The 26,180-nt window shown below is 33.1% G+C and overlaps 1 protein-coding gene and 1 long non-coding RNA gene across 5 annotated transcripts; both read right to left on the bottom strand.

The window, feature by feature from the left end:
* Positions 1 to 1,695: 1,695 nt before the first annotated feature.
* Positions 1,696 to 19,644, bottom strand: Top1 (DNA topoisomerase 1). 4 transcript variants are annotated; one of them, XM_075302572.1, is made up of 8 exons: positions 19,350 to 19,644; positions 18,678 to 18,846; positions 9,123 to 9,286; positions 7,865 to 9,055; positions 4,789 to 5,918; positions 4,472 to 4,722; positions 4,210 to 4,403; positions 1,696 to 3,337 (listed from the first exon to the last, which is right to left on the bottom strand). In XM_075302572.1, exons 2-8 carry the CDS (start codon positions 18,702 to 18,704, stop codon positions 3,235 to 3,237), a joined length of 3,060 nt encoding a protein of 1,019 aa, XP_075158687.1. In that variant the 5' UTR covers positions 18,705 to 18,846; positions 19,350 to 19,644; the 3' UTR covers positions 1,696 to 3,234. The 4 variants fall into 4 exon arrangements, with proteins under 4 accessions (XP_075158687.1, XP_075158684.1, XP_075158685.1 ...); XM_075302569.1 differs by having other exon boundaries at positions 9,123 to 9,289; positions 19,350 to 19,643; XM_075302570.1 differs by lacking the exon at positions 19,350 to 19,644 and adding an exon at positions 18,920 to 19,065 and having other exon boundaries at positions 9,123 to 9,289.
* Positions 19,645 to 25,228: 5,584 nt separating this feature from the next.
* LOC142231908 (uncharacterized) lies at positions 25,229 to 26,170 on the bottom strand. The gene is made up of 3 exons (XR_012720957.1): positions 25,958 to 26,170; positions 25,500 to 25,890; positions 25,229 to 25,442 (listed from the first exon to the last, which is right to left on the bottom strand). It is a non-coding gene; the product is annotated as an uncharacterized LOC142231908 (long non-coding RNA).
* Between the last annotated feature and the right edge of the window lie 10 nt (positions 26,171 to 26,180).

Genomic DNA, 26,180 nt, shown 5'->3' with positions numbered 1-26,180 from the left:
ATGGGCCCATGATTTAACCTTCTTGTTCAGCCATGTCTATGTTCGGAACTGTCAAACATAGTTTGATACCCATGGCTCATCTATATGTATTATATTGTCTATGAGCTGTCATAGACAATTGTCTATGACAGCTCATAGACAATATAATACATATAGATGAGCCATGGGTATCAAACTATGTTTGACAGTTCCGAACATAGACAATAGACATGGCTGAACAAGAAGGTTAAATCATGGGCCCATATGATTACAATTTTTTTATTTCGACAAAATTTTAAGATGTCAAAATCATATGTTTATGGTGTTTTAAGCTCTCAAAATGACACTGCATAGCAAATGCATCTCGAACAAACTCGCACATTCATAGCTGGAGAATTGTTCAAAGATGACTTGAGAGTCTTGATAACATATTCCAGATCCAAAATACCACGCACATCAGTTTTTAAACTGCATCATAAACTGTTTTTGTTAATAGATGGCGAAGATCCATTTGACTGACTTCCATTCTTAACTTTGGTGGGTATTATAGTCTTATTTGCCTCATATCGGCGTTCCTCGGATGAATTAATTATCCACTTCACAATCACTCATAGGTGAGACAATTAAATTTGAACCTTTATTTTTCTCTGGATTTTAATTATTTTTCAGTAAAATTGAAAGAATAAATAATTGCCACTTTTACCAATGCCATGCGATTCTTTTATCAGCTGATTTTGACTTCTTAAAATTGTAAACAACATATTGAAATTTGTTGTTTTTGTTATCGTGATTCAACCTCCTTATTCAGCCATGGAATATACATAGATGATCCACTTGTCTCTTTAAAAAAATGTGTCAGTTCCAAAAATTAATTTTCTGACATTTCGTTTTGATTATTTCGTAAACAATCAGTTCCAAACATTAATTTTCGTGCATTTGCTTTTGTGTTGTTCGTAAAGAGCAATGCTGCTCAAAATTAAATTTCATATTTTCGCGGTTTTGGTCACATTTTTTATTCAAATATGAACTTTTAATATATTATTTATAAATCCTCTGGTGCATCATAAACGTTCTAATTTTGTGCAAAATTGGTAAACTACAAAAAGGAAAACGAAAGAGAATGTAAGCGTGCTCTTATTTTCTTCGTTTATTCTTAATCTTCGGAATTGGATGGATGAAAACTTTGTGTTTGCAGATATAGCTTACTGTACAATACCCCCATTCAAAGATAATTTGGTTCTATAGATTTTTTTATTGAAATAATTTTTATGCAAATAATTCAATACGCTATGAAGTGAAGAATATGGTTGTTGTGGATTGTGTTGTTTGTTTAAATTTGTTCCATTATTTATGCATCACTTAAAAATACAAAAGAAATATATTTCACTTTGTATTTTTTTTTTTTCTTCTTTATCTATATCTTTATTATTATTTATATAAAGTTTGTTGTGTTTTTTTTTTCTAATCTCTCCAATGCGTAATAAATTTAGCAAATAGAGATCACTATTTATTTAATTGATTTTAATCTACAGGTATTTGTTTTATTTCATAATTACGAGATATATGTGAATATGAAGGTATGTAAATGTTTTAGGATTTGAGAACAAAAGAAAAAAGAAACATGGCTCGTTTTAAACCAGTTAGGATGAGCAAATCAATAATAAAGTAAAAAATACTATTTTATGAAACAATGTGGTGCATGGATATTGATGAAGATTTTCATTGTGAAATTAATTTATTTAAATATTTTAGAATAGTGGTAAACATAAGATTGTTTTTATTTTTGTTTTTCAATAAAAATAATTGCACAGTACATGGTTCTAAATGAAAGGCTATCATCATATAAAACTATTAAATAAAGAGTTAAAAACAACTTAAAAACAATTTAAAGAAAGTTTAAAGGCATTTTTGATAAATGTAAAAAAAAAAAAAGAAATTCTTTAAAGCTTTAAAGCATTCATAAATTAAGTTACATGATCAGCTTAAAGGAGGGTAGTATAAGTCCAGTTCTTAAATGTATGTTTTCCTTTTTGATATATTTTAGTGTTTGCTCAATTTTTGGATAAAAAATAAAAATTTCATTACTAATGTATTTTTTGCGTATTAAAAAAAGTTATTATTTTTATGTATGACATAATTTAAGAACATACTACTGCTGCTGTTGACAATAACTGCATAGGATAAAGATGATAGAATTAAGCTAAATATAAATTGAAACAACCTTGCTATAAGGCCTGGACAGTAGTATTTTTTTTAATTATTTAAAATTAAACAAAAAATTTAAACTCAATTTTAAAGTGAAAAAAATCCAACTATTCCTAAACACACAAAAAAACTTCATTTTACAATCAATCAATATTATTTTTAATAATCTTTGTAATTCTTGTGTTCATTTCTATTCCATATTATATAGCAAAGTTGCAAACAACTTGTATTGTTTTAAAGAAACGAATATTGCTAATGGCTTACTTCTCATGTGAGTGTAATGCGCTAGTAAACTTTTTAAATAGTCCCAGTTGTTTAAATTCTACTAGAAAAAAAAAATGGTTTTGAATATTAACAATATTCAAAACTATTGAAATATTTTGCTTTGATTAAAATATTTCATTTAAATCTGAGTCTCGATTCGAATCAAAGAAACGGATAAAATATTTAAAAATCATCATCATAACCATAATAAATTAGCTATGAAAATGAAATACAAATTATTAATCATTCAAATATAGGCGCTTTAATTAACAATTGTAATTATTAGAACCTTTCGAATCCAAACTCAGGCGTTTTATATCATGCATCATATTTTGAAATATGTGTATCTATATTTTATATTTTATTTATTTTAGTCTAATCATAATTAAATGTTTAACACTAATTGCTGAATATGCAGTTTTTTCTCTGCTTTTAAATTAAATTAGTTGCATTATATACTATTTAATTAAGTATATATATAGTTATATATATAAATTATAAAAAGTTCTGATAATAATATTGATAAAAACTCAATACGTAATATGTTGTTATTGGTTAAATGGGTGGTTGAGAGAGGGGTCTGAGCGGGTAGTGGTATCCACTATATATTTTGGATATATGCGTATGCAAAATTTAGTTTCGTTTCAGTTGGGTGGGCTTTTTCTTTTCCATGTTTTAGTGTATGTGGAAAGAGAATTATTTAATTATCTTATACTTAAACTAAACTTTTTTTTGTGGTTGGCTATAAACTTCTAATATTTTGCATTCTCTTCATTTTTTTATCATTTAAAAACGATAATTTTCATCGGCCATGTGGATAGCCCATAAGAACTTATTTCTCTGGGTCTTGTTGAAGATCTTTTCGATTGGAACTTTGTGCTTCTTACACCTGAAAATAAACAAAAAAAGTATTGAAATACAATGTGTATATAAAATCTAAGTAAAATATAATTCCGACATTATTAGTATGAGTGTGGTCTTTAAACAAATAAAATAAATTTAATCTCCATTTAACTCGATGTAATTTGTCCAGCTAGGCTCGAATCTTGTAATGTATTTGAAAAAAACTTTCGTATCGGTAATAACAATATCTAATCATTTATCCCAGCCGAAAGTACTCGATGAGAGGAGAAAAGTAATTTTGAGATTTTGCTACATTTCGCGAAATTAGATTTTGAATCGCATCGAGCTATGGCTCGAAAAATGCTGTGAATTTTTTGCAGTCTTCAGCAAAGTTGCAGCTCTTGACGAACAAAAAAGCTGAATACATTAAGTCGCTCCATTTTACTCATTTCACACGAATTAAAAATAAAATCGAGTCCGACTTTCGGAAGTTTTACAAGTTGCCGTTTACGAAAATACATACTTCGGGTCAAACTCTAGACCTATGAATCTTGCTCTACAGATAATTATTTGAGCGATTGGATTTAGTTAATATAAACTATACGATGTCAGAATTATCATAAAGGTTTCACCAGGTACTTAAATTGTCAAGAAGATCACCGCATGTTATTTTCTATGCTGACATACTATTATATACAGTGAAACCTCTCAAACTTGGACACTCTAAAACCAGGACACCTCCCAAACATGGACCGTTTTCTGGGGACTTTTACTATATTAGCACATTAAAATTGACTTCTCATGCCTGAACACTTCTCAAAAGTGGATACATTTTAGGCGAACACCTTTAAGAAGTTTCACTGTACTTCATTCTTTTAACAATTTATATAAAACAATAAAAAAAAAAGTTGAACTTACCAAGCCACAGAAATACGAGGATCCAAATAATTCAATTTGGATGTACCCAAAGCAATAGTTTTATTTTCATCTCTGTCAGTCTCTTGTAGTTCTAATTTCTTCAGTTGTTCTTTCAAACGTTGAATTAGTTTATTTTTCTTATCGGCCTCAACTTTTTCTCGAACAGACCCTCTCTTTGCAGCTCTTTTCAAATCCTAACAAATAGAGAAAATTGTATTATTAAAAAGCATGTACAATCAAAACTTTTCATTTGAAATATTACCTCATATTCATTTTCAGCATCATCCAAAGCTTCACGTTTTTGTCTAATTTTTTCTTTAAGATTTTCCATAGACTTTTCGTGACTTTTTGGCACGGAACGTTGATGGTTACATAGAATAGCGACAGCACGATTAGCTCGATTATAGGCCAATAGCTTTTCAGGTACTGTCATATCTTCTTGAGTCAATAAATCCAATTGATTTTGTAATGTAACCGAAGCGTTATACGTACGGAATACTTTGGCAGTTAAACCTATTGGAGCAAAATAAATAGGGTTTAAGAAAAACATACTAAAATCAATGTAGACAAATCATTTACCTTCCATAAGCTCCTTTAAATGTTCATTGAGAACTTGTGTATTTAAGCGATCAAAGAGATCATCGCCTGTCTTCTTATTCTCCATAAATAGCTCCAAATTTTTGAAAACTCTTTTTTCAACCTCCACTTCGTTGTAGTAACGTATAGAATCCTTACCAAGGAAATCAAATACGACCACATTCTCTTTGCCATTTAATTCTTTGTGTAGTTGAACGTGTTCCACACGCAACGAACAGCAACCTACTGTATCTGCTTGATCTTCGTCCTTTTCGTTACCAGCTCTCAGGGCCAATTTATCAATAAAATATAGAGCAACGGCACGTTGTCTTACTCTCATCTCTTTCGACTTCCATTCATCACGATATGTGTTACGTATTTTGTCAATTGATTTTGCCAAACGGCGAGCTGTCTCATATTTAACATGATCCTTTTCTCCTTTCAATTTGGACGAAGGATTCAACATGATATATTTGACTTGACCCTGTACATTCTCAGTCCATGATGCCAGCCATGTAACATTGTTGTTGTGTATCACTTCCTTCCAACGATGGCCTGGCGGGGGCGGTGGAATTTGCGAGTCTTTGCCACAATTAATGGACACATCTTCAGCTTCTATGCGACGTTTGATCATACCCATTTTGGGATGTTCACCACGACCTCTAAATAATCCTGGAGGTTCTAAACGGAAATTACCAATTTTCTCCTTGTGACCATCGATTATGCAAACACCATATTCCTTTATGAGGGCTTCATTTTCCTCCTTTTTCTTCAGTTTTTCTTCCTTGGAGGCGTTTTTACGCTTCTCTGATTCTGCAGTGAAGTATAGATTCATTTCTTTGAAATCACATTTGTGGAAGTCCTTGATGATGTCCTTTTCTTCTTTAGTCATTGTTTTGCGGAAATCTTTGAAAAAGTTGTCATTGAATATTTGCCTGGTGCAATAGTCATGGTTTAACATCTTGGCGTAGAAAGTTGCTGCTTCCTCCGTTGCTTCTGTAAGCTGCATGGGTTTGCCATCATAGAAGAATCGCACATTACGGGGCAGACGTTCGTAGGGTGGGGCAAAAACGGGACCCTTGTGTTCCAATGTATTCCATTTGACACCATCTTCACGCTTTTCTTCTTCCCACCTAAGAGGGAGAGAGGTAGAAGAGGGAATTGGTTTGATTTTAGTTGCCTTTTTCTTCTTTTTTGTACTGGTAGACTGTTTCTTTGACTTATTCACAACCTTTTTAACATTGGCGGCATAATTGCGACAATGCAGAATGTGGCGATGAGCACTAGCAGCAGGCAATGCCGTTCGGTATGGTATTAGAATACTTTTACCAAAACTACAAACATTCTCCACAAATCCTATTAAAGGCCTACATTGTTGAATGGTCATGGAATTTTCGTATACAAATCGCAATGATGCGGATGCAAAACCAATTGCTTTTGCCATATTTCTAATGCAAAAGCAAAACACCGAAAAATTAAATGCATTACGCAAAATTTATAAATGACAAACCACCAAATGGTTAAACATAACCTAAATGTGAAATGTCAGCTATGACATTTGAATCTAAATGTCAAGTAAACGGAGTTGATAACACACGCATATATCAGCTGTATAAATGTATACATATTAAAAAAATGTGGAGAAAAGGGGGAGAGAGACGAGGAGATAGCCTTTCAATAATAATACAAAACGAGATTTAGCTTTCATTATTCAAACAAAAAATATGAATTTGAAAGCCAAGTGTGATTGACCTAATATACCCAAAATGTAGGTATATACTTCCAAAATTACTTTGCGGAAGGGAGAAGTACACTGACATTTCATTTTGTAATAGCCATTATTAACATAATCCCAAATTTTGGGAAGACTGTAAAAGCGGCAAAGAAATGTTCACATTAACATCTGCGTGATCAACACTATTCCATATTTTAGGAATGCTGAAAAATAGACTCAGATCACATACGTCATTACGAATTTAAGAAAAAATAGAGTTGGGTAGTTCGCGAACGAACTAGTTCAGTTGAACGGTTCACTGAAATGAGCGAACTGAACCAGGCTCACATCTATCGTTCTTTTCAGTTCACCATGTCAGTTTAGGTAACTAAGCACATTGTATCAGTCTGTTCGCTTAGTTATTTTCACTTTGCTTGATAATTGGACAATTTTCTGCCGTTACGCTCATATCGATCTTTTTTGCACATAAGCTGTTCGAGATTCTTTTCGCATGTGTTTTCTGGGATAAATAAATCAACGCAAGGCTAATATGTTTCATCTATGATGAACTGGAAGAAAGCAACAACAGAAGTTGAAATGAACCGGTCACTGACCGAAAATGAACTAATGAACTATCTGACCGAACTAGGTTGATGAGAAAAGAACGATCACTGCACTGAACTATACATTAATATTTTGATGCAGGCGTTTACCGTAAAATAAAATAAAAATGGAATGACAGTACAGCACAAAACTATCTGGAAATGAAGTATAGATAGATAGAAACAAGCCAATATTTTGGCAGATACGAGATATACCCTGTTCCATTATCCTCAAGAATGAATCCCATTAGGATCCATAATTTAGCCAAGAAAATTGCAACGAGGCCATTTAATTTGATCTATTCGTCACTGACAAGAGTTTTTCCGCAGCGCCACTTTAGTAGCAAATTTGTCACTTTTTCAAATGATGAATGTCACTAAATGCCATACATTTTTATTTTTGTGCCTTCTTTTTATCACAGTGTGCCATTTTCTAATTCAATTTCGTTGAGATTACAGAGAGAATATGATCGGTGCTTTAACAAACAAACTATTTTACGCATACAAATATACATTTGAGAGCACTCTTCCATCCCCAGAACGGTTTTCTTTATTGGGAATTACACTGTTTTTTGTTACTTTTTTGAAATTCTCAACGTTAGCAACGAAATAAACCTTACAAAATGTCTGAATTTATTATTTTTAAGACCTAGAAATTGAATTCGTATAGATCATCATTTTACCTAACGTCACAACGCACTCGCCGAGCCGTTTCTCTCAAAGACAACTTGTGAATACACATGGCAATATTGATTTTACTTACCATCTCCAAACTTCCTCCTCCTCTTCGTCCTTCTTTTCCTTCTTCACTCGTTTAGTTGGGGAGGCTGTTTCAGTTTTCACTGGAGCGGGTTTGGATTTTTTGGCCTTTTTAGGTTTCACATCTGTGTAATCATCTTCTTCTTTGACACGTTTCTTTTTCTTTTCTTTTTCCTTTGTCTTTTGCTTTGCTTCCTTCTTAGATTTTTTGCGAGCTATAAGCGGCACATCCTCATCATCGTCTTCTTCCTCTTGCACTGGGGTCATTTTCCTTTTGGCTAAGGGTATGTCTTCCTCATCATCCTCCTCCTCTTCTTCAGGACTTTGCTGTTTATTTATTCGAGCAGCTAGAGGCATGTCTTCATCTTCATCTTCTTCCTCGACAGCCTCTTGTTCTCGCTGTGATTCATCCTGATCCATATCTTGTGATTCGTCTCCATCTTCATTATAACTAGCTTCTTCTTTCGCGACGAATGCTGGTTCATCATCTTTAAATTGTGACATAGAATAATCACATGAACTGGCTTGTGAGACATCAAATGGAGCATTCATCTCATAGTTATCTTTGTTGAAACCATTGTTGTAACTGCTATCCAGGGGATCTTGAGAAAACATTTCCTGTTTAGGTTCATATTTCATTTCTCCTTTGATTATGTCATTTTCAGTTTTGAATTGTTCTACTTTAACATCTTCTGCTTTAATGTCAGCAAGGACGTTGTTGAAACCATTTTCTTGTGGTTGTGATAGTGGTTCGGGTTTAATGAATCCATCACCATCATGTCTAGCCGAAGAAGATTTGGACGATGATGACGAACTGGAATGTTTATGTTTCGATGATGATGAAGATGAACTTTTGTGGTGGCGATCCTTGTCCTTTTCCCTATCCTTATCGCGCGACGAAGATTTATGATGGCGTTCTTTGTCCTTGCTCGAAGAACTACTGGAACCCCCACTTTCCTTGCGATCTTTATCCCGTCTCTCCTTATCCTTCGATGAGCTTTTATGGCCCGAAGAAGAAGATGAGGATGATGACTTGTGTTTGTCTTTGTCACTGCTGCTACGTTCCTTGTCTTTATCTCTCTCTTTGTCACGATGACTGGACTTGGAAGATGAGCTACTATGTTTTTCATCGCGATCTTTGTCCCGATGTTTGTCCTTACCACTTGATGAAGACGAGCTGTGCTTCTCCTTATCGCTGTTAGTAATAAGGAAATTTTATGAACCCACTAGACCTGAGGTAATTTGAGAATGTTAAATCTTACCGGCTACTACTCTTGTGACTGCTAGATGAGCTCTTATGACGGTCTTTATCTTTGTCACGATGTTTATCCTTACTGGATGATTTATGTTTACTGCTACTGCTGCTATGTCCATTGCTCATGCCATTAACATGGACTTCTGCGGGGCCCCCATTTTGGGCCGGTGCCTGCTACAAATGGATTAAATAAAAAACAGTCGTTTTATTATTTTCATAAATAATACATGAATTAATTCATTAAAAATTATGAAAACTTTTAATTAAGTAGTATTTAAGGTAGCCTCACTAGCCCAAAAATAACAACAAAAATATAAAAACAGATCAGCACAATGTCAGTAAAAAGTAAGTAAACTTATAGAAAAATGGAATTACATTTTTAGTGAAAAATATTCAACTGGGTGTAAGATTTTTGGCCATTTCCACCTTGTAAAACATACAATATTGACGCATTTTTCCGTTATATTTAAATTATTTTTTGAATTTCAATTTATTTTTTTAACAACAACAAAACGTAAATAAAAATCAAAATATCAACAATATGTTTTGACATTTTGCTGAGCCCTTTGAAGTCACCTGACGAATAAAGACTACCTTAGTTTTCTGTGTTGAATATTTTTAACTCTGTAGACAATTTAATTATAAGCTGAGAATATTTTTTCAGGAATTATGCTAAAAAAGATTTCGGATGTCTTGACATGTGAATTTCCACAAAATGCTATTTATTTATTTGACCTTCATGGCCAAATACATTTGTATTACAAAGTTTTAATAATCTCAATAGAAGTGAATGTGATAAATTTAAATACAACTAGAAATTATATAAAATAAAGTATAATCTAATGATTTAATCATGATTGGCTCCCCAGCCATATGTAATGAAAAGATATACAAAAAATAAATCCCATTAGCAATCATGTACCAGCAACACTACGAATCAGCAAAGAATACTTTAATACGAAACACATTATTCGAGTGTGAGAAAATGCGCAGTTCCACAGGTAAGGCATTCCAACATCTGGCCACACTAACAAAAAATGACCTTTCAAAGACAGATTTGTGAATACGTGGTAGAATATTCCTTCGTATTAGATTCTCAGGTTTCCATATTTTTAAGAAGTCATTTTGATAATAAAAAGTTTCTATTCCTAACAAATTGAAAATCCCCAAATAAATAAATAATTCCCTCTAACAATTGTGGCATATCTGCCAAGGTGTATATGATTCCTCTTGACCCGCATTTGTTTTACTAATTACTGGAATTCTCTATACATACGTTCAATAAACTGAAGATCATTGTTTCCAATTTTTGTTTCAAAACATTCGTTGCATTTGTTAAGATTTGTTAAGATTTGGAAGAAAATACAACCCTAGAAATGTGAATAAGGGATGAGAGAGAACATATTTCTACCACCTTCAGCACAAAAGACTCCAATCAGATGACAGGAACTATAATATCACATTACAACAACTTGTTTTATGAAACACGTACGAATGAACTCTTAAGAGTTGATTCTTTTAAATATAGTTTGGTTGGGACAGACAAAATAATTGTCGTAGTCTCCGGTAATATCTTGTCGACATCAATACATAAGATGAAAATAAAACACATATGGTCTTTTTTTATCGAACAAGAAACGCACGTGTTTCAACTTTTCTCCTATATACGAGTATTCAATAATACACGTTGCTACATTTTAGGTGCCGTATACCACACATTGGTTAGCATTAACATACATTTTGATATGCAGTTTTTAAAAAAAGACAAAATAAAATGATTGGGGCCTTTTGAAACTAAGCAATCAGTTATCACGTGCAGCAGCAACGCACAGACAAATCACCGACCCATTTTATAAATAAACTATAGAGAAGAGGAGAATAACACATTAGTGAGGAAATTAGCGATTATTTTAAAGAGAGACAAACTAACTTTTCTATTTAAATATACATAATGAGGAATATGCAGGTCACGGTATCCACTATTTGATTTTAGTAGCTTCTAACAAATTGGAATACTATATGATATTTATGTGCGTGTGTGTGGGTGCAATAGATTTACCACAATAATTGTTAGAATAATAAAAGAAATCGTATATGGTACTCAGAAATCATGTCTATAAACTGTAACACATTGAGTGACGGACAAACAATAGCATAACCCCACTTTGTTCCAAGAAAAATACAACAAAAAAAATGTTGTGGATAACTCTCACATTTTATGTCGTTTTATTAATAAACATTTCCAATGAAGTTAAAGAAAAAAAAAAAAAAACAAAATTGTTTACTCGATTTTCATACCAAGAAATCCCTAGGAAAATCGTTATTTTACGATTTACGGTTTTAGTGTTATAACATGAAAATAACTCTTACACCAGGCAAATATTTTACAAAAAATTACAAAGTAATTCGTTGCCACAGCAAACCAGCGAACATTTTTAGCTTTTTCAGCTCTTATTTAGCACGGTATCCAGATATTTTGAAAATGTTCTTGGAAAAAAAGTTTCGAAACTCATTTTGGTTAAATATTTGCCTAGTGTGACCATACCTTAGTTTATGGGGCCAACATCTTTTAATTTTAAACTTGTCTAATTTTTTTTTTATTGATTTCATTTATTTAGCAATATTTATGCTATTTTTAAGTACAATTATATGTATAAATATCTACTTGAATTGCATTTCATTTAATTAAAATTTTTGTTTTACGTATGCAGTAACTTTCTGCTTAAACCTATATAAATTTGTTTCGATTTTTATTTCATCGGGCATATTATTATACATTCTTAAGCCATTGTAGAGCAGTAAATTTTGACCAAAAGTTGTTGAAGAAAATCCTAATCTAAAATCAATATCATTTCTTAGGTTATTGGGCTGGGCATCTGCTACGTAAACAATATATTCACGCATGTATCTTGGCATCCATCCATTCTTTATTTTAAATATGAATACCAGGGCGTTCATAATAATCCTCTGATTCACAGATAACCACTTCAGTGCATCTAGCATGTCGCTTATATGTGTTAAAAAATTACACTTGAGGATAGTTCTCATTCCCTGGTTTTGAAGCTTCTGTAGTGTTCCTTTCCATTGTAATGTTCCCATGAACAATATCGTTGAACAATATTCAAAGTGCGGCTTAATTGTGGTATTATATATATTTATAGCAGAAATAGATGATATTTGATTATGAATCCTTCTTAAAAAGGAAATCTTTTTGGCTATCTTTTTACAAATATAGTTAAAATGAGCTTCGAATTTCAGATGTTTGTCAATTATTACTCCCAAATATTTGATTTCTATTTCTACTCCTTTCCATACAAATATTTTGCGTAGGACTCCGGTTTAATACCATTGCTTTCGTTTTGCTTGTATTAATCTTAATCTTGTTCATCTTTAAATATGTCTCAATTTCTTTAAGGTTGTCATTTACTTTCCGCACACATTCTTCTGCACCCTTTCCACTTACATACAACAGAGTATCGTCAGCAAACATACATACTTTTGAGTTTGCAACAACTTTTTCTAATTATATATATATATATATATATATATATATATATATATATATATATATATATATATATATATATATATATATATATATATATATATATATATATATATATATATATATATATATATATATATATATATATATATATATATATATATATATATATAATATATATATATATATATATATATATATATATATATATATATATATATATATATAATATATATATATATATATATATATATATATATATATATATATATATATATATATATATATATATATATATATATATATATATATATATATATATATATATATATATATATATATATATATATATATATATATATATATATATAATATATATATATATATATATATATATATATATATATATATATATATATATATATATATATATATATATATATATATATATATATATATATATATATATATACTTGAGGTACACCAAATTCATTAGATATTGGAGCTGATATGTAATTTCCACACCTTGTTCTAAACCATGACAATTCACTCTCTTTGATTCCATATCGTTCTAACTTCTTTATCAAAATCTCTCTATTTATTACTTCAAATGCTCGTTTGAAATCGAGAAAAACAGCAACTACAGCTTTTCATTGGACAATTTCGATTTTCCATCCTGATACCACTAGATTTAGAATGTGACTTGAGGTTCAAGTATCGGACCTTCCCATCTTGGGTGCGATTTGGCATATGCCATATGCTTCCGTCGATATCTCCAAGTCAATAATGGGACTTTCTCCGACATTCATTCGACTAGATTTCTTACTGCTAGCCCGTGAGTGATAGTTCCGGTGGGGAATTTGGCTCCTAGCTCACACCTGAATATCAATTTTAATTTGATTTCGAGTTGAGAAACTTTGTTTATTTAACATACATTGCAGACGTTTCTTGTGATCCAACTTTGAATTTGTTGGCGAATAAAGTATACTATAAAATAGATCACATAACCGAAGCAAATTCAGTTGACCTTATACGCCTAGAGAGACGTCATCAATGTGTACCGAGCATCGTTATGGCATGCAATAGCAAAAGCAATTATGATTAATATGTTGGTTTAAAGAAAAGAAAGTGATGTCTTTCACTCAATGTTGTTTATATGTAGATGTGAAAGGGAAGTAATAAAACAAAATAGAGAATTATTGTAGCTAAAACAGGTCAAGGTATTGTTGTACCAGATGCTATTACTAACCGGTTATTACTCTTCGTGAATGTGTTGGAATATATGTATATACATTTAATAAATAAATAGCATAAGTACTATTTTTTGGAATGTAAAAAAATTAACAACAGTGACGCCGAAAAAAAATTCAATAGCACAAATTTTAAATACTTTAGTACACATTTCGGAAAAAGTCAAGTGTGTACAATGCCAGTCTCGGCGAAACCCACAGGGTTTTCGATGGTATAAACACAAAAAATTAATTATTTATCATTGATATAAAATGGGAACTTGCAATGGTACATTATTTATTTTATTTCCATTTAAACAATTTAAAACGTTTAAGAGGCCAATTTGGCGAATTACAATTTTATATCTACTAAAATCTTAATTTTAATTAAAAAAAGTATTCAATTAAAATCAATATATTAAAGTAATTTTTTAAATTAGTAAATCAATAGTACATACTATGGAATATTAAAATTATTCATTCGGATCATCTGACTTTCCTCGATTTTATCAATGAATTGCTTCACATAATTTTGTGTTTGAAAAATAAGACTTCTATAAAGATTTGCTGTTCTTGATCTCATAGGATGAGCGTGAAAAATATGAAAATACGGAAGATCCACAGAATTATTTTGGCATATCTTTGAATGGCAAAATATCGGTTCACATTATTAAAATATGATCCCTATAATAAATTCCTAAAAAGTGGATTGAATTCTGGTTTCCCTAACCTTTACCTTCCAAAGTACAACGATATATTCAAGCGACCCTCACTACAGTCGGTCCTACATACCGGGGTCGACACAAGGAACTCCACCTTGTCCAAGGACTGCAACCCCCCACGGAAATACAAGTACGTATGAAAATCCATATCCCATCCCTTTCCCAAAATCCTTCCCACATCCCATCCTTTTCCCATCCCTTTTTCAATCCTGGGCAGAATCTGCCAGCCAGTCTGCTCAGAATTCTTCTCCTTTGTGCTGGCGACATTGAAAGTAATCCAGGACAAGTGAAGTACGTGTGTCCAGTCTGTTTGCGGCAGGTCACGCGTGGAGGTTACTCCGTGATGTGCAGCGAATGCCACAACTGGGTACACCTGCGTTGCTCGGGACTCAAGAATGTAGGAGATTACAATCCTACATTCAAGTGTCACACCTGTGTGCGCCTGCCCCCCGTGTCGCCCCTCCTGTAGTCACAACGGCGAGACCTTCTCACGTTGTAACTGCAGATCCCACATCACAGGTCATGACCCACCCCCCACATCTACCCACACGACGACTTTTTCGAATCAAACAGATCCGAGTCCGTTCGTAAACAACAGTATATCTGGTCCAGAGACATGTCAGGCTTGCAGAAAGAGACTCACCAGGGCAGCTAAACCGGTTAGGTGTTCCATCTGCATGACCTCGACACATCTGAGATGATCAGGCCTCAGAAATTCGGACCAATATACCCCTTTTGAGTTATCTCTCCCAGCCAGATCTATACTAAAGGCTGTGGAAAGGTTCATTCGCCCGAACCGAAACATGTACAGTCCAGGCGTGTATAGATTTGTATCTGGCGTTTTCTTTTCAATGGCTCTATTAACCATGTTCCTTAATCTATATCTGTCCATAAAGTTCGAAAAATAATTGTATAATTAGATATAATGCATTTGTACGTCAATTGCCTGTTTCGGTATCAGGCTACCATGAAATATACCCCTGACTTTGTTGGTACCTGCTGCCGGAGAATCCGACAAACTCAGCAACACCATACCACGCACAATAGCCATCAAGTTCGACAGACGATAGTAGATTCTTCCTTGTCAGCGGATTCAATGATACGGACTGGCCCGTCCACTGCTAGGAACCAGTTGAGTTGTCTCAAGATCCTACAGTGGAACTGCAATGGACTGACAAGGAATATCGCTGAAATCACAGATTTCATGGACAAGAGGGGTATTCTCATATCTGCGCTCCAGGAGACCAAGCTCTCCAGTAGGAATGGTCTCACTAGATCATCCTGCTACTCTGTCATTAGACAAGATAGAGAAAGGAATACCGCAGGGGGAATAGCCTTTTAGTATGACAAATATTTCTCAAAAAGGTGAGAAAATTTACAAATGCGTAAACCAGAACATAAAGTATAGTTGAGGAAATAAAATCACAAAAGCGAACTGTACATTCGCTCTTAAAATCTTTAAATGATCAATCGTATGTACTCTGAAAATTTTTCATACATTTTTCTTAAGATTTAGATTCCAAAAAAGCCGGTATCAAGAAATTTGAAATGGAATCCTAAAATAAAAATGTATCGTATGCAATTAGGGTTGCCAGATGATGGTTGCCGAAATTCTGAACATTGCGCCGTACATTCCGGTATTTGACGGGACAAGAAAAAACAGTCACTTTTTTCAAAAATAGTTGCCCATATTTAATCACTTGGTACTACTTTAGGTAAATTTGCATAAACGCCATGTCGGAGTCGTTATTTCCTGCAGACTTTGAAATTCCTAAATATGTTGGAGCCTCTGAAACTTTCCCCAAGATAGCTGCGATGATTTTATATCAAGTTGTCCTTTGAAATTCGGAATGTTAAATTCACGTTTACTGGCAATTACTTCCGGTTATGGCAAACAAAATTTAGATCTTCTGCTTTTTTGTAGTGCCTTTCGATGCTAGGAATTTGGGTATCGCCATGGACATTAATTTGGGTATATTTCGCATAACAAGTCAATTTTAAAATGTTGGCCGTGAACAAATCGATTTCGAAATGTTGGCAGGGAATACAGACTTGAATAGAGCTGGACACTAACCGTGAACTGATAACACTAAGTAATAAGACCAAATAGAAGAATAATGACCGAGAAATGGCAAAGTTATAAGGATTTGTTCACTCCGATGTCAAATCATGCAAATATGAGCAAGTCACCCACACAAAGATGCCACTCGGCCACACAAAAATACATTTTTGTGAGAGTGAGTGGCTCGTATTTGCATGGTTTGACTTCGGATTTGTTCACTCAATTGCTTATTGTAATTATAATTTTTAAAAATACTTTTCACAGAAAAACGTGAATTTGAAATAAAATTAGATATGTGTATATTTTTTCACATTTATTACTCATGTGACAGCTGATGATCCGAAAGACCATTATAGTCATTTGATTTGTTTCTGTTAGTGATGAGATTGAATGAAATGGCAAAATGAGATTGAATGAAATGGCAAATTGAGATTGAATGAAATGGCCAAATTTCAAATCGTTTTCTTTTCAAAGAAATGGGAAAAATTAAGACATATACCTTGAGCAATTATAATTCCGGGATTTTTGACAAATTTTGTGAAAGATTCGGGACACTTCCTGTAGACAAAATTCCGGGACAATCCAGGCTAATCCCAGTCAAGCCTATATGCAATAAGTAATTTTTGACACCGATTACAATATAGTAGTCTTCAGCCGACTACCCTTGTTGGTTTCCAAATATTTAATTTCCAGTCTGAACTTAGACACGCAGTATTTAACGAGGGAAAGCTACATTGAACTATGATGACTTCGGCCAAAATTGACTACAATTTATGAATTTTTCAATACTTCAATGTGCTCTGAAATTTTTTCATACATTTTTCTTAAGATTTAGATTCCAAAATAGCCGATCTCGAGAAACTTAGAATGGAATCCTAAAATAAAAAGGTGTCGTATCCAATACGTAATTTTTGGATTCCAGAAATTTTTATTTCAAATATTTAATTTCTGGTCTGAACCCAGACACTCAGTGTTTAACGAGGGGAAGCTAAACACTGGATTACTTCGGCCAAAATTGACAATAAGATATTATGGATTTTTCAATCGTATCCCATTGGTTTTCTCATTCTCAATTTTTTGGTCTTTTTGCCGAGTAATTACTCAGCCTCTCGTAAAAATAAGGTAGTTGCTCAAGACAAAAAACGATCAAATAACCTAACCTAAAATAATATAATCATGTGGAATAAAATCACTAAATAATTATATTTATACTATTCTACCTTTCAATTAATATAAATCGCTTAAGATTTGATGACTTCCTTCAAATTAACGTTTCTCTTTTCATTTAGCACAACTTGAACTATGATGAAAAATAAAATTAATAACACGAGATAACATTGAAAAACAGATTTTCGAACATTTAGGTGACACGAATCAACTGCTGCGTGGACAAATAAAACAAAATTTGTCAGTTGGCAACAATATTCATTCCATCTAATGTAAATCAATTACACGTACGCTACATAATCTATTGAAGCGAAATGTAAAATGTGTCTTCCCTTCATAGGAGAGTGGACCAAAAACATGCACTTCCTATAGAAGCTTATTTTTAATGATCCCTAGTAAAAACATATATCGGAAAAGATGTGTGCTGCTTAGTAATAAAATGATTAACATAAATAACAATAACAAAATTACAACCACCTCAATAGCCAACTCTATGTGACCGAAAAGATGATGTGGGGTGACGAAACGGCAACAAGAGAAGGCGGAGGCAGAATAAAAGTAAAGCACACTGACATTGCACTGCGTTGAGTACTTATATTTGATATTGCTGCTTGCTTGCTGCTTTTTTGTGGTGGACTTGTCGCCATTTTCGTGAATTTTTCCAAGTCCACATATAATAACATTGAAAAAAAAATGAACACACAGAGATAAAGGCTGAAATGTTTTTGAATAATTTACTTGTTATTTCTGGGACTTTTTTTCGTTTAACTAGGCCAACATTTTTTAATTTATAGGAAAAAATATACCTAATATATTTATGTAATAAATGTAATGTGTAAACCATTAAAATTAAACAAAAAAAAAACCATGTACTTACATTTTCTCCCGACACATCGACACTCATCTTCTTTTTATGCAATTAGTTTCCACTACCGCTGGCCCCGATCGGATATAAGGATTTAAAGTTCGAGAAATCTCCAAGCTTTAATTGCTGATTTTTTACTGTTTTTTTGTCCGTCTTTTTGTGTGTTTATCAATTTTCCATCCTACACGATGAAATAAAAAGAAAATTAAAAAGTTATTTATTATTGCTCAAAAGAAGTACAGGTAATATCACACCACACAAAGAATAAAGAAAAAATCAAATTTTCACAAGTCTTTTCCCTTTGATCGATGCTGCTTGCTTTTTACCCGTAGCAGCTAGGCAGCCAACCAATGAAAAATTTTACAAGTCGAAAAAACGAGGCAGGCAGTCAGCCAGCAAACGAGTGAATGGGAAAAATACAAGTGCGAGCGAACACAAAGAAGAAAAATTTTCTAAGTCCCAATTTTTTTACGACTTGTAAAATTTTTCTTCTCTATATGGGCTTATCATATAAATGTAGATGTCTAGTAAGATATTTTTTTTCAAAAACATGGAATATTTTATTCTTTATCTCTCTAACTCAATTGGCCTTGTTGAGGACAAAAATATAATTATATTACAAAAATTTTTTTTATATAATTTGTTCTTTTTATTTCTCAAATTGCAAGTCAAAAAATCACTCACTATACGACGTCCGTACTTCACAAACCACAAAAAAAGACAAAGTCGATGGCTGGCACAACAACGCTTTTGATGCCTTCGTCTTTTATGTATACTTCACGAATCACGAGGCGACAGAAAAACGCAAGTCCTAGTTAATGCGTTGCTTGACGTCGTATGACTTGATATTATTTTCTTTGTTGCTGGTATGTTGTACACAGGCGAATATGTGTATGAAATGCAAGTTCCCTTCAATGCGTTCATGTGCGTTATTTTTAACGCAAACATGCCACTTTGAAATATTTTAGGTACCGGCAACCATGACATTGCCCTCTATGTATTTTTCGATTGACCAAATTATTATAATATAATTTACTTTTTAATGCTCAGCTAGGTTAAATTGTGTGTGGAAGATATATTTTAAAATAATAAAATTTAAATATGTTTCTAATTGAATTGGCATGTGCATCGATGAGCTCTTTGCTAGTGTTGCAACTGTCAACAAATGTTATTCGGTGGATTTCATTGGGGTCGTGCACATGGTAGAAAATATGTCTTTTCATATTAACTTATTATTGAACGAAATTTAAAATTAATATTTTTCAACCAAAATTTGAATAAAACTAATTAAATTAAAAAATTTAATAAAACAAATTAAACTGACGATAGGATCTAACAATATAACGTACCGTTCACTCTATAAGTTTACATGGACCTAATGTCTGTGTAATAAATTTTACAGTGTGGACGAAAGCTAAGAATTGTCAGAGGTAAGTAAAATATCGATAAATGTGAAATCGACACTATTAACAAGAAGTTCTGATTATGTTATAACATAACTTATAGTGTTTAATGGCCGTTCAGACTATAACAGCTATTTCTGATATCCGAGTTCTGTTATATCGATCTATTTATCTTTATAATCGTCATATAGACTTTTTAAATGATCAAGCACATACATTTGGAATGAAACATTCATTAAAAAGAGAACCGAACTCTAATTATTGCAGATATATAGAAATACAAATACATATCTCTTTAAAAAATTTTGAGCCAAAACAAATATCAACAGTGGGAAAAATTTGCCACAGAGAGACTGAAAATACAAGAGAACGAAAAACCATAGACTATAGACTTTAGATAGATGAGCCATGAGTGTCAAATTATTTTTGACAGTTCCGAAGATTAAGAATAAACGAGAAAAATAAGAGCACGCTTACAATCTCTTTCGTTTTCCTTTCTGTAGTTTGCCAATTTTACACAAAATTAGAACGTTTATGATGTACCAGAGGATTTATAAATAAATTAATATATTAAAAGTTCATATTTGAACAAAAAATTGTGACCAAAACCGCGAAAATACGAAATTTAATTTTGAGCAGCATTGCTCTTTACGATCAACACAAAAGCAAATGCACGAAAATTAATGTTTGGGACCGACTCTTTACGAAAAAATCAAAACGAAATGTCAGAAAATTAATTTTTGGAACTGACACATTGTTTTTAAAGAGAATAGTGGATCATCTATCTAAAGTCTATAGTCTATGCGAAAAACACTCTTCTACAAAAACAACACTTGTCATCCGTATAGATGTCGCACAATGCCTGAAGCTTTGGTATTACCGACGTTGCGGTCGAAGCGCTGTTTTGATAAATTCTTTATGAAGGCATCGGCAGTTATAATTTGAAGTTGTCTGCTAAAAAAATTAATGGAATGAAAACATTTATAAAAAAGAACATATGTTACTACAAAGTAGGTTCGAAATCCTATTTTCCTTACGTTTCGTAAAGCCGGCAGAGAACTGAACTGGGTGACGCCGACGCAAACTGTATGTTATTTGAGAAAGCGCCGACATAAACTGCATGATATTAGAGAAATTTTCCTCATGACTGCCACCTACTGATGCAGTTTCGCTTCACAGTTTCGTTCTTTTGTCTTTTTATTCTCTCTGTTTGCCAAATAAGCGATGCCAGATGGAATTTTATGGAAAATAATTTTAATCGATACTGTAGCATGTTAAGCGGACCTTAGACGGTCGGATAAACACTACGACAGAGGTTCGCCTATTTGTTGTGTGTTCGTTCAAGTTTTACCCTCACACTGCACGAACAATTATGATAACAACATGAAGAAATAAGAAGAAGCATAAACACAAACAATGAAGATGGACGAAAAGTTAGGTTTAAAGCCATTTTTTTCAGTAAAAATGGAAGAAACAATAAAAATTCCAAGCTGAATTAGCGATCCCTCATTAATTTCATTGCAGAAATGCTTGTTTTAATTATAAAAATAAATTTGTTTTTGCTAATGTTTGGCGAACATCCCCTTATGCGCTTTACAGACTATCAGATAATCCGGACGACAGTGCTCGTGTCGAACATATCCCATATATTGTGCACATTATAAGTTAAGTCCGAAGGCATAATCGATACAGCTGAATGTTTATGGGATCGATAACACATTTACCGATTATTTAGTCATCGCCGACATGTCGTATCGATCCGACACACTGTAAGATTCTTTACAAACACCGACATTCCGTCCGGAATAACTGATAGTCTGTAAAGCGCATTACACGTGAAGATTTGTGCCTCCCAACCGGAAAAAAATCAAAGTTGTTTTGATTTTATGCCAACACGTCCCCGCAACACGCGAACATGGCCTTATACTAGCGGATTTGTCGCCGCAACGTGTTGTGTCGTAGGGTTTATCCGACCGTATAAAATGCCCTTTAGTGGGATCGATTAATCGATATTTTACTTATGCGCTTTACAGACTCTCAGTTATTCCGGACGACAGTGCTCGTGTCTAACATATCCCATATATTGTGCACATTATAAGTTAAGTCCGAATGCATAATCGATACTGCTGCATGTTTATGGGAACGATAACACATTTACCGATTATTTAGTCATAGCCGACAAGTCGTATCGATCCGGCACACTGCAAGATTCTTTACAAACACCGACATTCCGTCTGTAAAGCGCATTAAGGGGACCTTATACGGTCGGATAAACCCTGCGACACAACACATTGCGGCGATAAATCCGCTAGTATAATGTCATGTTCGCATGTTGTGGGGACGTGTTGACATAAAATCAAAACAACTTAGTTTTTTTCTGGTTGGGTGGCACAAATCGTTAGATGTAAGGGGATCGCCAAACATCAAAAACAAATTTATTTTCACAATAAAAACAGGAATTTCTGCAATGAAATTAGTGGTGGATTGCCGATTCTTGTTGGAACTTTATGAAATATATAAATCTAAATCGGAACTATCACGAAAACGTAGAAAAATTCTACTTCATTCAATGAAAAACCAAGCGAGAATTATTTTGAAACTCATCAAGTTATTTGTAATTTAGTAAATGTGGATTACTTCAGGAATCATTGTTTTGCCACAAATACCCGGATTTTTATTGTTTTCTTCCATTTGTTTTTATTCAAAAATGGCTTCATCCATAACTTTTAGTGTTTTGGTTTCTTTAGATTTAACAAAGGCGTTCAATTCGATTAGTCACTCCACATTGATTGCAAAGCTTAGGGACCAGTTCAAATTTTCTAGATCGGCTTGTAAACTCATTATGTCTTACTTACGTGACAGGTTACAGTTTGTTTCGATGAATGGTAAAGTTTCCTCGATTCTTGCCATAAACTCTGGGGTGCCTCAAGGCTCGGTTTTGGGGCCCCTTTTATTTCTTTTATATATCAATGAACTTCCTCGATGCCTGTTTGATATCTCATGCAATTGTACTTATTTGCGGACGATGTCATGATTCTCTTCGGTTGTGATCGCACGTCCTTACATATTGTTGAGTAAATAATTGTCTTGGTAAGGTTGTCCAATGGGCAATGTTGAATTCATTAGTGATAAATCCTCACAAATCTAAGGCAATTATGTTTGGAGGTAGAGGTGAACTGGATATATTTGTGGGTCAGGATAGGGTGGAGTTTGTTGAGCAGCACAGGTGGTTGGGCATTTTGCTTGATGCCAGACTTAGTTTTGAGCCTCATGTTAACATGGTGTAAAGGACGGTCTACAGTATATTACGTAGGATTTACTCTACTAATATGTGTTTTCCGACATGGGTTAAAGCTAGATTGGCTAAGGTGATACTTATGCCACATATTTTATATGGTTTGGAAATTGTGTCTGGCACTTTCGTATATGTTAAACAGAGAATTAGGCGAATTGTGAACACTATTGCACGTTTCACATACAACCTGAAGAGGCGTGATCATATCTCCGAAGATGTCAAGAGTTTGAGGAATGCACTTTGATTCTTGTATCAATTTCAAGTGCTTCAATTTCTTTTACAAGGTGATTAGAAGTGGAGTTCCGGACCTTGTACGTGATATGTTTAGTTTTTCCCTCTCAAGTCGCAATACGCAAATCATTATACCTAGGATTGTTAATTTGGCCTTTGAGAATTCATTTGTCGTGCGTATAGCTCGTATATGGAATCCATTACCCGTTGATCTACAAGTTTTTTCCCACACCAACAATGCTTTTCGGCTTAAACTGTTGGTTTACTTGACTCAGAACTGAAGGGTAAATATTTAAGGCTTTTCTCCACAAACTTGTATATGAGAATATTTATCCTTTGTACTATATCTGTATTTGTTTTATGTTGCTGATTTGGGCGGATATTAGAAATTAAATATTAAATATTAACTTTTTTTATGTGTAGTTGTGGTTGGGGGACCAATAGTAGAAATACCTAGCGAAACTTAGTTTTAGTGTGATTTTATTATTATTTTGTTTATAGTTTTAAGATTTGTTTTATGGGCTATGAAATATTGCTATGTAATACATGTGTCGGCCTTTAAGGCTTAGTATTACTAAAATAAATAAATAAATAACTTTTCGTACATCTTCATTGTTTATGTTTATGTTACTTCTTATTTTTTCATGTTGTCAACATTTTTGTTGAGTGCAGTGTAAAGGCCGGTATGCACCTCTAGCGAAAAATTTCATTCCCATAAGAAATGCATTGCTATTTATGCTAACGAAATTTTCGGTAGCGTTCAATTTCGTAAGTTGGTACGCACCTCTAATGAAAATAACAGGGTTGTCAAAAGCATATTTTGGCAGCAAACATTTAATTTATTACAATCATTGTGTGCGTAAAAGTTTTAAAAGGTCTGTAAATAATAAACAATTTATTTGAGGAATATTTGGAACATATATTAACAATTTTTAAAAGCGATTATCTGGTTTAAAAATTGTGTACACAACCCTGTTTTTTTGTTGTAGACTTAAATAAATTTTTGCTACCGAAAATTTCGCTAGAGGTGCATACCGGCCTTAAGGGCAAAACTTGAACGAACATACAACAACCCTGCCAACATTTTTTGAATTTGGGGGCGCTTCTGAGAATCCCCAGTACGTCGAAAACAATCATATACGATATCAAAAACTCGTCGGAAAAGCGCCGTCACTATTGAGAAGTTGTACCACGCCAAGTTACTACAAAAAGGTTTCGCATGAGTGCAATTATTAGGTGCCTTTATAGATCAATTTAGAACGACGCCAATAAGAGACCCTCCAAACAATCAGAAAAAGCACATTTTAAGATAGTGGTAAAAGAATCATTGTGGTCAAGTAAAACACGTTTGTTTAGATATTTATTAATTTGATTAATTACCCTGCCAACATTTTTTGAATTTGGGGACTCTTTTGAGAATCCCCACTACGTCGAAAACAATCATATACGACATCAAAAACTCGTCGGAAAAGCGCCGTCACTATTGAGAAGTTGTACCACGCCAAGTTACTACAAAAATGTTTCGCATGAGTGCAATTATTAGGTGCCTTTATAGATCAATTTAGAACGACGCCAATAAGGGACCCTCCAAACAATCAGAAAAAGTGCATTTTAAGATAGTTGTAAAAGAATCATTGTGGTCGAGTAAAACACGTTTGTTTAGATATTTATTAATTTGATTAAACATTTACAAATTCTTAAAAATATAACATTTATACCACTATCACATTACATTTAACATAATTTTTGGCATTAATGATGATGTTGAGTTACAAGTAGCGAGTTACATGTTGCTGCGTCTATCAACCAGTGTTTTTATTCCATGGAGGCAGCGTGTCTGTAAAATATCTGAAAAACAATCACTTTATTCCATTTGGAAAATCACCAAATTGTTCACCAATATACCTTTCACAATTTTAAGCGTATAATCTATGTTTTCATAACTTTATTTTCATTTTTATTTAATTAAAATATAACAAGCTGGTTGAGCTTGGCGTTTCACAAAAAAATGGCTTTTTTAACAGTAGGGATGGCAAACTACTTGCATGTACTTTTTGATGTACCTTTTCATGATGGTTGAAGTGACATTTACGAGTCTGTGGTAACGATGAGGTTGAAATGGAACTTTGAAATGTTGGCAGGGTATTTACAAATTCGTAAAAATATAACATTTATACCACTATCACATCACATTTAACATTATTTTTTGCATTAATGATGAGGTAGAGTTACAAGTAGCGAGTTACATGTTGCAGCGTCTATCAGCCAGTGCTTTTATTCGATGGAGGCAGCGTGTCTGTAAAATATTTGAAAAACAATCACTTTATTCCATTTGGAAAATCAAAAATTGTTCACCAATATACCTTTCACAATTTTAAGCGTAAAATCTATGTTTTCAGAACTTTATTTTCGTTTTTATTTAAATAAAATATAACAAGCTGGTTGCGCTTGGCGTTTCACAAAAAATAAAATGGCTTTTGTAAAACTAGTGATGTCAAAATACATGTATGAAGTAAATTTTGTACTTTATGATATGCTGCCCCCCATCACAGTATGATGGTTGTAGTGACATTTACGAGTCTGTGG

Source organism: Haematobia irritans, chromosome 3 (assembly GCF_050003625.1).
Source record: "Haematobia irritans isolate KBUSLIRL chromosome 3, ASM5000362v1, whole genome shotgun sequence".
NCBI classification, from domain to species: Eukaryota; Metazoa; Arthropoda; class Insecta; order Diptera; family Muscidae; genus Haematobia; species Haematobia irritans.
This window is presented reverse-complemented; position numbering and strand designations above follow the sequence as displayed.